At 38.3% G+C, this 12,213-nt stretch overlaps 1 protein-coding gene across 1 annotated transcript in view; it reads left to right on the forward strand.

The window, feature by feature from the left end:
* Positions 1-12,213, forward strand: part of EXD2 (exonuclease 3'-5' domain containing 2) — a 24,124-nt gene that overhangs the window by 3,528 nt on the left and 8,383 nt on the right. The window contains exons 2-4 of the mRNA XM_012656283.1: positions 2,856-3,232; positions 5,308-5,564; positions 9,850-9,976. Of these exons, the coding sequence (XP_012511737.1) occupies positions 2,906-3,232; positions 5,308-5,564; positions 9,850-9,976 (711 nt within the window). The 5' untranslated portion in view covers positions 2,856-2,905. The remainder of the gene's footprint in view (positions 1-2,855; positions 3,233-5,307; positions 5,565-9,849; positions 9,977-12,213) is intronic.

Consider the following 12,213-nt stretch of genomic DNA (forward strand, 5'->3'; position numbering starts at 1 on the left):
TTTTTGAGATAGAGTCTCACTTTGTTGCCCAGGCTAGAGTGAGTGCCATAGTGTCAGCCTAGCTCACAGCAACCTCAAACTCCTGGGCTCAAGTGATCCTCCTGCCTCAGCCTCCCAAGTAGCTGGGACTACAGGCCGAGCCACCACACCTGGCTAATTTTTTGTTTCTATTTTTAGTTGACTGGCTAATTTTTTTTTTTTTTTCTATTTTTAATAGAGACGGGGTCTTGTTCTTGCTCAGGCTGATCTCAAACTCCTGAGCTCAAGCGATCCTCCCACCTCGGCCGCTCAGAGTGCTAGCATTACAGGCGTGAGCCACCATGCCTGGCCTCTCTTTCTTTTTTGAGCTTAAATTTTTCTTTTTAATGTTTTCTCCAGCACTTGTATTGTTTAGAGTGGAAAGGGAAGGATTTTTATGTCTTCTCAGATTATTTTAACCAGAAGTCTCTCTACACAAGTTATTTAATCTCATCAAGCCTCAGTTTCCTCTTCAATAAAAGAACTGGAAAAAATACGTATGATGTTCTTAGCATTGTTTTTGGAATAAAGTAAATATTTTATGTTTTTTAAAATTTTAATTATTAAAAAAAGAGGCGGGGTCTCCCTCTTGCTCAAGCTGGTCTTGAACTCCTGAGCTCAAGCGATCCTCCCGCCTCAGCTTCCCAGAGTGCTAGGATTACAGGCGTGAGCCACCGCATCTGGCCTAAAATAAATATTTTAAAAATAGTGTAGCTATTATATACCATTTCTTATTACTATTGTAATAGTTTTTGTGATTCTATTTTTCTTCTCTAATAGCAGAATTTCTCTGTAGTCATGATTATACTCCAAGGTTGTTGTACCTATGAAATTATTTTTTAAAATGTGTTGTTGAACCTTTTTAAAAAAGTGATTAGAAAGTATACATTCAGTGGGAAACTTTCAGCTATAGAGGAGTGTAGGGAGGGTTCAGCAGATTGCTCTGTCTTTGGGCAGCTTAGATTTTAGGCCAGAGTCCACACATGGGTAGCCCAATGCCCAGAATGTTTTTGTTTGGCTGGTCCAATATTTTTAAAAACTGTAAATTAGTGACCAGCCTGGGCAACATAACGAGATCTTGTCTCAAAAACAAAAACAAAGCCAGGCGCGGTGGCTCACGCCTGTAATCCTAGCACTCTGGGAGGCCGAGGTGGGAGGATTGCTTGAGCTCAGGAGTTCGAAACCAGCTTCAGCAAGAGTGAGACCCCGTCTCAACTAAAAAAATAGAAAGAAATTAGCTGAACAGCTAAAAATATATAGAAAAAATTAGCCAGGCATGGTGGTGCATGCCTGTAGTCCCAGCTACTTAGGAGGCTGAGACAGGAGGATTGCTTGAGCCCAGGAGTTTGAGGTTGCTGTGAGTGAGGCTGACGCCATGGCACTCTTGTCCGGCAATAGAGTGAGACTCTGTCTCAAAAACAAAAAACAAAAAACAAAAACAAAAACAAAAGCAAAACAAAAATGTAAATGTATAGGTAACATTTAAAAATGGTGACATTTCATATACAATTCAGATACCTGACTTCTCTCAACTAAGCAAAGTATCTAACCACCCTGGGCCTTCTTCCTGCACAGGATCTATCAAGCTTGTGCTGAATGGTTGTTGCCCCATGTTTTCTCCCTGTCCTTGAGGCTAAAGGCCACTCATCATTTATTGTTGTACCCTTTATTATTATTATTTTAATCGTATAGAAATAGTTCTGTGTACTCATTTATCTCTCAAAAGGGGAAAGCAAAATATACATGGAGAAAGCCACATGTTATAAGAAAAATGGAAAAGGGACTATTTTGTGGCTTGTTTCATTTATTTACATTAACCTGCTAACCCTGTGGACATTCACTTTGCAACCTCCTTCTGGGCGTCTTGGATATCTAAGTTCTACCTTTTCCTTTTTCTTTTCTATTCCTTTCCCTTTTGTACTGCTCTTCCTTACCCTGTGATAACTGAATCAGTTTCTGTGGAGAACCACTGAGACTTCTGGAGCAATAGAAAAGTGTTTATTGAAGCCTGTTTCCATTCACCTGCTGCTCACACCTTCCCGAAAAATAAAAAATATCTGCCCACCAACTTACTGATGATTCAGATCTTTTTTTTTTTTTTTTTTATTCAGAGTCTCACTCTTTTGCCCGGGCTAGAGTGAGTGCCGTGGCATCAGCCTAGCTCACAGCAACCTCAAACTCCTGGGCTCAAGCAATCCTTCTGCCTCAGCCTGCCGAGTAGCTGGGACTACAGGCATGCGCCACCATGCCCCGCTAATTTTTTCTATATATTTTTAGTTGACCGATTAATTTCTTTCTATTTTTAGTAGAGACGGGATCTCGCTCTTGCTCAGGCTGGTTTCGAACTCCTGAGCTCAAACAATCCGCCCGCCTCAGCCTCCCAGAGAGCTAGGATTACAGGCGTGAGCCACCGCACCCGGCCCTAGATCTTTTTTTTAATTGAGAAGCAAAAGCTTTCATTCAACTGTTAAGTGATTAAAGGCTTAAAATACAAACACTTTGAAGAATATCCATTAGCTAAAAAATTAATTCAGTAATCAGCAATTGGAAGTGAGAGTCTCACTTGTTTTGATTGATATAATTTTATATCATTAAGAGAGCCCTGGGAAACTGCCAGAGGGCAGGAGGTTTTCTGGAGTGAGGTTGGTGATAAAGATGGAGTACAGAGAGTACAAAAAGGAAAAAATTAAAATATTGCTGTTTCATGTGGAAATTTATAGCAGTTATTTTAGTTTGTGGGCACAGAGATTATAAGTGGTACACTTTTTAGGGGAAAACTTGTTTACAAATAGATTTATATTCCTCATATAAACATATTTTTGCCATTTGTTTTGCAGATTGTGGGATTAGTGATTTGCTTTCCTAAATAGTAGAAAAGTTGAAGAAGATGTCTAGACAGAAAGTGGCTTTGACAGTGACCACCCTTTTGGGTGTGGCTGTGGGGGGTTTTGTGCTCTGGAAAGGCATCCAGCGCCGAAGGAGTAAACGGAGCCATGTGACCCAGCAGCAACAGCAGAAAGTGCCAAGCAGTAGAGAGCTGCCCCCTCCGGAAGAGGACCAGCTGCACTCCAGTGCCCTTAGGGCCTCCTGGGAGGAAAGGATCCTCAAAGCGAAAGTGGTGACCGTGTCTCAGGAGGCAGAGTGGGATCAAATCGAACCCTTGCTTAGAAGTGAATTAGAAGATTTTCCAGTACTTGGAATCGATTGTGAGTGGGTAAGTTAAAAAGCAAAAATTTTTGAAAAATCTCTTCTGCTTTTCCGACTAGGGGCCTTGGATGGTCAAGTAGAGAATAAGATTAAAGGAGAATTAGCTTGTTCTCTACTTGCTCTTAAGTAGATTTTAGCAGGAGAAGTGGCTTCTCTTCTCAGGATAGGGAAGTGCTTCCAGTCATGGATTCTGGAGTCAGACCTATATGAATTCCATTTTCACCATTTATCATTCTGTGAACTCGGACAAGCTACTTAACCTGAGTTTCGGTTTACTTGTTTGTAATAGGATGTAATGGTACCTACCTCCTGTGGCTTTTCTAAGAATTCAAATAGATTACCCCTGTGAAGGCTTCAACACAGTTTTTTAACAGATAGTAAATGCTCCTTAAATATTAGCCACTATTAATATTTCTAATAGCATTTTTATAAGGATGCCATGGAGAAGATAGTTAAGGAGGTGTATTTAATGGGAATTCTTATCCCAGAAATGGAAAAACAAACAAAAAAAGTGGGAATTATTACTCAAATTAGGATTTAAAAAGGTAACAGTTAACATTTGAAACATTGTTTACTCTGTGCTGTACACTATACTGTTTTGCTTGCATCATCATTTAATTGCACAATACAGATATAACTCAGAGATACTACAGGTTTGGTTCCAGGACACTGGAATAAAGCGAATATTATAATAAAGCCAGTCATGTGAGTTTTTTGATTTCCTAGTGCATATAAAAGTTATGTTTACGCTATACTATAGTCTATTAACTGTGCAATAGCATTATGTCTAAAAAATGTATATAATTTAATTAAAAAATAACTTATTGTTAAAAAATGCTAATGATCATCTGAGCCTTCATTGAGTTGAAATCTTTTTGCTGGTAGAGGGTCTTGTCTCGATATTGATGACTGCTGACTGATCAAGGTGATGGTTGTTGAAGGTTTGTTGAAGGTTGTTGGGGTGGCTGTGGCAGGTTTTTTTTTTTTTTTTTTGAGACAGGGTCTCTTTCTGTCACCCCAGCTAGAGTGCAGTGGTATCTTCATAGCTCACTGCAACCTTGAACTCCTGGGCTCAAGTGATCCTCCCACCTCAGCCTCCCGAGTAGCTGGAACTACAGGCACGTGCCATGACACCTGGCTAATTTTTCTATTTTTCGTAGAGACGGGGTCTTGCTCTTGCTCAGGCTGGTCTCAAACTCCTGAGCTAAAGTGATCCTCCTGCCTCGGCCTGCCAGTGTGCTAGGATTACAGGTGCGAGTCACCACGCCCAGCTTCAAACCTAGATCATTTAATATATACAGTTATTTTTATCTCTTAAGATATAAAGGCCCTAACTTATGCTTAATATACATTTTTTCTTTTATGAACACCATTTGTGACTAGAAAATGCTGAGAAAGCACTTTGTGCTACAAGAATTTATTGTATCAGCAGGTACATTATTTACATTCCTGTGTTTCCTACCTTAACTTTTAAAAAATTGGATTTTAAGCTAAGTGCAGTGGCTCATGCCTATAATCCTAGTACTTTGCGAGGCCGAGGCAGAAGGATGACTTGAGCTCAGGAGATAGAGGTTATAGTGAGCTATTGTCACACCACTGTACTTCAGCCTGGATGACAGAGCAAGACCCTGTCTTCAAAAAAAAAAAATGGATGTTGAGACCATGATAAGGTAAACTGAGTCATGTTACCTGCATGTACATTAGAGAGTCTGGATAATGAAGAGTATGTTTATCATTTGGCACTCTACTCCTTGGCCATTTTTTCCTTCACCTTTAAAAATCAGTATGTTTCATATGACTCTGTCAGTGTGTGTTCCAGAGCTCCTCTGTGTCACTATTTATGGACTGCTCATATTTCAGGCCCTGGCGTTTGGCCCTCAGTAACTTCTGTTCAGGCTGCTGCTTCACAAAGTCTATTGCATTTGTTAGTATAGGCTCATCCATAGATTTAAACCAAAATCTGGTCAGATGCTCCCTTTGGGAAGTTAAGGATGTGCCTCTTAGACTTTTTTGCCACAATTTTATGTTGTGCTCGCTGCTGTGCTAGAGTGTGAACTGTGGCCCTGTCTTCCTCTGTTGCAGGTGAATTTGGAAGGCAAAGCCAGTCCTCTGTCACTTCTACAAATGGCCTCCCCAAGTGGCCTTTGTGTCTTGGTTCGCTTGCCCAAGCTGATCTGTGGAGGAAACACACTACCAAGAACGTTATTGGACATTTTAGCAGATGGCACCATTTTAAAAGTTGGAGTGGGATGTTCAGAAGATGCCAGCAAACTCCTTCAGGATTATGGCCTCGTTGTTAGGGGATGCCTGGACCTCCGATACCTAGCCTTGCGGCAGAGGTGTGGTTTGCATGAGTGCTGGGATTCCTGTAGCTGTGGGGCAATTATTTTAGCAAGATTTATAAATTACTGGGAATCCATAATGAAACATTTGAAATTATAGATATCTAGAAGCTTCTGAGATGCATATTGAGTTTGTGAGGAGACATTCCAATTTCTGAGAAAACTTTAGTTACCTAGAACTGGTCTTTTTGGATGAGATATTAATAAAATGTCTGTGTAAGCTATATGTTATAAACTGATGGCCTCACTGGCTAAATTAGAGCTGCAGATGTTTTTTGTTTTTATTTTTTTCCTGTATGATATTTTTAGAAAATTTTATTTTAAATCTAGAAGATTTAATGTAAAAATCTGTATTTCTGGCTTCTCTAGAAGAAGTAGATGATCCGACTACACTGAATCCATAATTATAGATGGCAGCAATTGGCTGGGTAGCAGCTGGCCCCTTTAGATGAGCATGCTCTGTTCAGTTTGCCAGAGTCCCCACACTCCCATCAGAACCCTGACTCCTCAGATAAGCATTTGCATTTGCAAATCCTGCTATAGGCCAGAAATCATGGTAGATCTAGCCCTTGTCTGGATAGAAAAGAGATTTCCCTTTCTCTTAGAACTCTATTCTTATGGAAATTCTGTTTCAACTTGTTTTTTTTGGGAGGGGGTGGTCACAATTACCTCTTTGTGTATATGTACAGGTCCTCATTTATAATAACATGGACTGAAACAGCCTCTCAACCTGCCTCAAATGACACAGACACTAAAAGTTTGGAGGATTTGGTAAACTAAGAGAAGACCTGACTAAAATCTGTGTTTATCATAATTTTTTTAGTATAAAATGAAATTTTAGTTTGTTAATTTGGCTTATATAAATAAAGCTCTTATAAGTGAAATATAAATTTCGTCAAGTAATACATTAAAATATTGCTGCAAAAATTAAAACTCTATAAAAAGTGTTTGGATTATTAACAGCAAAAGCTGCCTTTCATCAGGCCCTCCTTCCTCTGACACCACCTCTCCAGAAATGCCTACTCTGTGCTGTTAGAGGCAGTGTAGATAGAGACTAAAACTTGATTCAGAAGCAGACTGCGTGGGTAGGAGTCCCAACGCTGCCACTTACCAGCTGTGTGACCTTGGCAGGATACTAAGCCTCTCTATTCCTCAGTTTCTTTGTCTGTAATACTATTCCCACCTCATAGAATTGGTGTGAATGTTAAATCAGTTAAACTACGTAAAGAACTTATAAATAGTGTTTGACATATAAAGAGTGCTTTGTAAATCTTAACTATTATTGTCATCATCATTATCACATTGTCACCGTCACCTTCAGCACCATCATCATACAATTGATTTGTCCTTTCAGATCTTTTTTCTATGCATTTACAGTCATCTCTATGAATATATAGAAATTGAAGGTTCATTGAATTCTGTTTGGCTAAATGCAGAATGGCCAAGTGTTAAAATAAGACTTTGACCATGAACTTCTCTGGAAATAAGAATGGGACTTTTATTAGGTCTTTCATTTTTAAATCAAATTTTGTTGAAATTTTAAAAATTATTCTTGTTTTATTGTTGAACATTTTAGTAATAAAAAGTTTTGACATCAAAGTTCAACAAATTTGGCATTATAGTGCTAGAATTATAATTAGCACTATTAGTACAACATCGCTCCTGCTGTTTGCCATGGTAAGTAGCTGTTACTTTTAACTGACTTGAATGTCAGTCAGATGAAACTTTCAACTTAGAGGAGCAAGGTTTTGGGGGGAGTTAATGTTGTCTCCTTCATATTCTTTAAATTTTTTAAATAGGTTAAGCAAAGGTGATTTATTATGGAGGTTGTACATGATTTTGGCATCTTTCCTGTTGAAACTCTGAAGTGACAAAGCTTGCATTTTGTTTTAAATTCATCCTTAAGAGATGTGAAACTTTCTAAAATATGACATTTTAAAAAATGACTAATGATCTAAGTGGAATTAAATAACTGAAAATTAAATACCGTGCTTCAGTGGGGTTAACGATTTCAAGAAATATGGACTATCCTGTCAGGTTTTAGTCTGAAATGTTGGTTTTTGGCACGCACATGGCCGAAGAATGACCAGGCATGCCAAAGTTAGGCCAGCACGAAAATGAAGTTTATTGAGGAGAGAAAGATAGGATTATATGGCAAGAGCCAGATATAGGTTTACAGAGCGTGATACATGTGCCACAGATGATGACCGGACCAATTGTCTCAGCAAAGGGAGACCAAAGGGAAGGGTGCAGAGAGGGGGTTGGTTATGGTCTGCATCTTATTTTATAGTGCCCAGATAGGGACCTCCCTTGTAGTTCAGATGTCGCCATGGAACCACTTTGACTGGACAGTTGGGAGTCACATGATCTGAGTCCTAACTACACATGCCGGTTCTAGACTTCCAGATTCTATGGTATCTGTGCTGCTTGGCCCGTGGGCTAGAGAGTCCTCTGCATTCTTTTTACAGCTAGCACACCAAGTTCTGATTGGCAGATTTGTAGGGTATTCCCTCCTTCCCCACATATGGAGAATTAGGGTGGGGCAAGACCAAGATGGGGACAACATCACCCACTTTTGTCCTTAGAAGACCTGGAATCCCTCACTATCTACCTAACATATCCATGCTTGGAAAACTACACAGCTGTTAAAAAGAATGAAATAAGAACATTTATACTTAATGCCATGGAAGGAAGTCCATGGTACATTAAGTGAATAGAGCAAGTTACAGAACAAAAAACGAATACCAAAAAGCCACATCTACTTTTCCATCTAACCATCTGTTTATTTGTGCATAGAAAAAGTGTGGAGGGGCCACACATACTGTTAAGAGTCATTATTCCTGAAAGTTGTAAGTGTGTGGATAACTTTCCCTTTTCACCCATTGTACGTCTCTATTGTTTGAATTTTTTCTTTCTCTGAGAGTCTTGTTCTGTTGCCCGGGCTAGAGTGCCGTGGCATTGGGCTAGCTCATAGAACCCTCAAACTCCTGGGCTCAAGCTATCCTGCTGCCTCAGCCTCCTGAGTAGCTGGGACTACAGGCATTCACCACCAGACCCAGCTAATTTTTTTTCTATTTTTAGTAGAGATGGGATCTCGCCCTTGCTCAGGCTAGTCTCCAACTCCTGACCTCAAGCAATCCTCCCACCTCAGCCTCCCAAAGTGCTAGGATTACAGGCGTGAGCCACCATGCCCAGCCTCTACTGTTTGAATTTTTAATAATAAACATTCATTACTTTTGTAATTTTTACTGAAACAAAAGTTTTATGTCTGCCCAAGTCCTTAATTTCTATTATTTGAACCAAGACCTTATATATTTTACCTAACTGAGTCTAGACCTTTTGTACTTTTTAGTCTGTGCTGCCTTTTGGGGGTGATGAGATCCATTGATTTACTGCTTGTTTTATAAGGAAAGACTTCTTTTTCTTCATGATTATAGTGATTTTGCTTCCTACAGTACCTGAGGGAGTGGAGTGTGTTGTAATAGTGACATGAACCTCCATCTCCAAGCTTCCTGCTGTACAATTTCTAGACTCTTACTTGGTAACCAAGAAGTCAGCTCTGCTTTTGCAGACTGATGTTTCAAATTTATCTGTTTGGAGTCTCCAATCTTTGGACAAATTAATTTTTTACCACACTACATCGACTTTTTTCTTTTTTCACTTGCTTTTGAACTTGGACAAGCTGTATCAATTTTGATCAGAAAGTGTTTGAAGAGCAGAAAGAATAGGTTATTATTGTTGATGTTATTGTACTTTAACTTTCTCAATGAAAATAGCGTTATCATTTTTTCAAATTTGTAAAGTCATACACAAACACTATCCAGGGGCATTTAGGTTGTTTACAATTCTTTCTTATTATAAATAGTGTTGCACTGAAGATCCTTTTATGTATATTCTCAAGATAAAGTCCTAGAAGTCAAATTGCTGGATCAGAGAATTTTCATGTTCAAATTTTTTTTCTCCAAGCAGAGACGTCAGTGGCCATGTTCAAATTTTTAATAGCTATTTATTATTAAACTGTTTTACATAAGGGTTATAATGAAAATGTATAGTTCACAAATTTTAGATGAGACTGCCTGATTATTCATGCTCCATCAATATTAGATATAATTGTTTTGAAAAATCTTTGCAATCTGATAGATAAATTATCTATCATTTTCTTTGATGTCTAGTGAGATTGAGTATCTGTCATCAGTTTACTGGCCATTTATTTATCTTTTTTGATTTTCTCGTTCATGTCCTTTGCCTATTTTTGATACATGATTTTGTTTATTTCTTGTAGAAACAATTTGCTCTGTAATGGACTTAGCCTGAAATCACTTGCTGAGACTGTTTTGAACTTTCCCCTTGACAAATCTCTTCTACTTCGGTGCAGCAACTGGGATGCTGAGACTCTTACAGATGACCAGGTACTTCTTATCAGGGTAGTTGAAGGATGGAGGAGTCATTGATTCTGAAGTATAATTGTTTTTAAAATTCAAATCTTCAAATATGATATAAGTATTGGGTGGAGATGCCTTAAAATAGACTCATTGTCTGGTGATACTGAAATAATTGGTCTACAATAATGTATATGCCACTTAAATAAAAGAGTAAGTCTTCTTTATGTTTTTGAGCATTTGCTATATGCCAGACATTTCAGAAAATGTAATTTTTTCCATGAATACAAACACGTAATTTTAAAAAACATAGTGTCATTATAAGACTTATTTTAAGGAACAGAAAAGTAGTTCCCTGCATTACCTCTCCCCATTCTAATTCCTCTTCCTTCTCGGAGGCATCCACTTTCATTTCTTTCTGGTATTTACCATTATATTTCTAAGTTACATGTATGCATTATTTTTTCTTATTTGTACATACTATCTTTGACTTCTTACTGTGGAAGATATGGTTTAGTACTCTTGCAATTCCTCTACCCCTGAACACTTACTCCCTTCCCCATCTTCTCAAAATAGGTAAATCATCATTTTTATCAGGTTTTTTTTTTTTTTTGGAGACAGAGTCTCGCTCTTATTGGCCAGGTTAGAGTGCCATGGCGTCAGCCTAGCTCACAGCAACCTCAAACTCCTGGGCTCAAGTGATCCTTCTGCCTCAGCCTTCCGAGTAGCTGGGACTACAGGCATGTGCCACCATGCCTGGCTAATTTTTTTCTGTTTTTTAGTAGAGACGGGGTCTCGCTCTTGCTCAGGCTGGTCTCGAACTCCTGACCTCGAGCAATCCTCCCGCCTCGACCTCCCAGAGTGTTAGGATTACAGGCGTGAGCCACCGCGCCCGGCCTTTATCAGGTTAATATCCAGTATGTATATTGATATCATTTATACCTGAGCCACATAGTAAACTGCAATTACTTTTTATTCTTATATATACTTTTTATTTTCCCAGGAATAATAATTGGTCTTTTGTTTGCTTAGTGTTCTATATACCTTTTAATTGTTTCAACCCCCAGACTCTTTACTAGAGCTGTAGATCTCCTCTTGTCTAGTGTGGATGTGCATCAGGTAACTTATCATTCGTTTCATTTTCCCTTGAAGTCATCTCTCCCAGAACTCTGTCACCCTGCTCCCGTCTGGACTGATTGCACTCTCGGCCTGCTGCCCACCTCTCATCCTGGAACTTGTATTTACCATCAGCCTGGGAATCCTTTCAACTCTTTTCTGTAGTAGATCCTCTGCTTTCTAAATTCTATGTCCTTTTCCTTTCTTGAGTTGATAGAGTACATTCATAGTAGCTTCCTGAGAAAGGGAGCGTAGGAAATTAATTTATGACACCCGGTATGTCTGAAAAGGTATTTGATTTCCCTTTCTTAACAATAGTTTGGTTGACTATAGCATTTTAGATTAGAAATAATTTTCCTTCGGAACTTCTTGTCTTCTAGCTTTCAGCATTGGTGTTGAGTATGTGACTTGTTCTTTCTGGAAGGTCTTATCTTTATCTTAATTTTTTGAAATTCATGATGATAATACATGAGTGTGGGCCATTCGTCATTCATTGTATTAGAATTCAGTAGACCCATTCAATCAGTTTCAGTTCAGGGACTTATACTCAAATTACTTCTTTGAAAATTTTCTAGCCTCCTTATTGTTTCTAGAATTCATAACTTTTTTATTGGACTCCCTAAATTCTCTAATTTTCTTCAAAAAATATTTTCTCTCCTATTTTCCATTTCTGTCTGTTTTTACCTTCTAGCAAATTTCTTCCAGTTTATATTCCAATTTTTTAATTGAATTTGTAATTATTTCTATCATATTTTTAAGTTATAAGAGCTTTTTGGTCTTCTCTGTATTTGCTGTTAAAATAGCTTTCTATTTTTGTTTAATAGCTATAGTATCTTCTGTTAAGGTGTTAAAGACTTGTGAAGTTTTCTTCTGCTTCCTGCATTGCACCTTCTTCCTCTGAGTTCCTTTTTTTTTTAATGTTTGTTTTGGTCTTTGTCTTTCACATTAAAGGTTTCTCTCAAATGTTTAGATCCTTGGCTGTCCATTCATATTTAAGAAGGAGACATTAAATAGCTGAGTGAATCCATCAGCTGAAGAATGGATAAATAAAATGTTGTATAGCTGTACAATGGAGTATTACTCAGCAATAAAAAGATACATACTACAACATGGACGAATCTCAAAAGCATTATGCTAAGTGAGAAAAGCCA

The sequence above is a fragment of the Propithecus coquereli genome, unplaced genomic scaffold (assembly GCF_000956105.1).
Source record: "Propithecus coquereli isolate 6110/MARCELLA unplaced genomic scaffold, Pcoq_1.0 Scaffold5, whole genome shotgun sequence".
NCBI classification, from domain to species: Eukaryota; Metazoa; Chordata; class Mammalia; order Primates; family Indriidae; genus Propithecus; species Propithecus coquereli.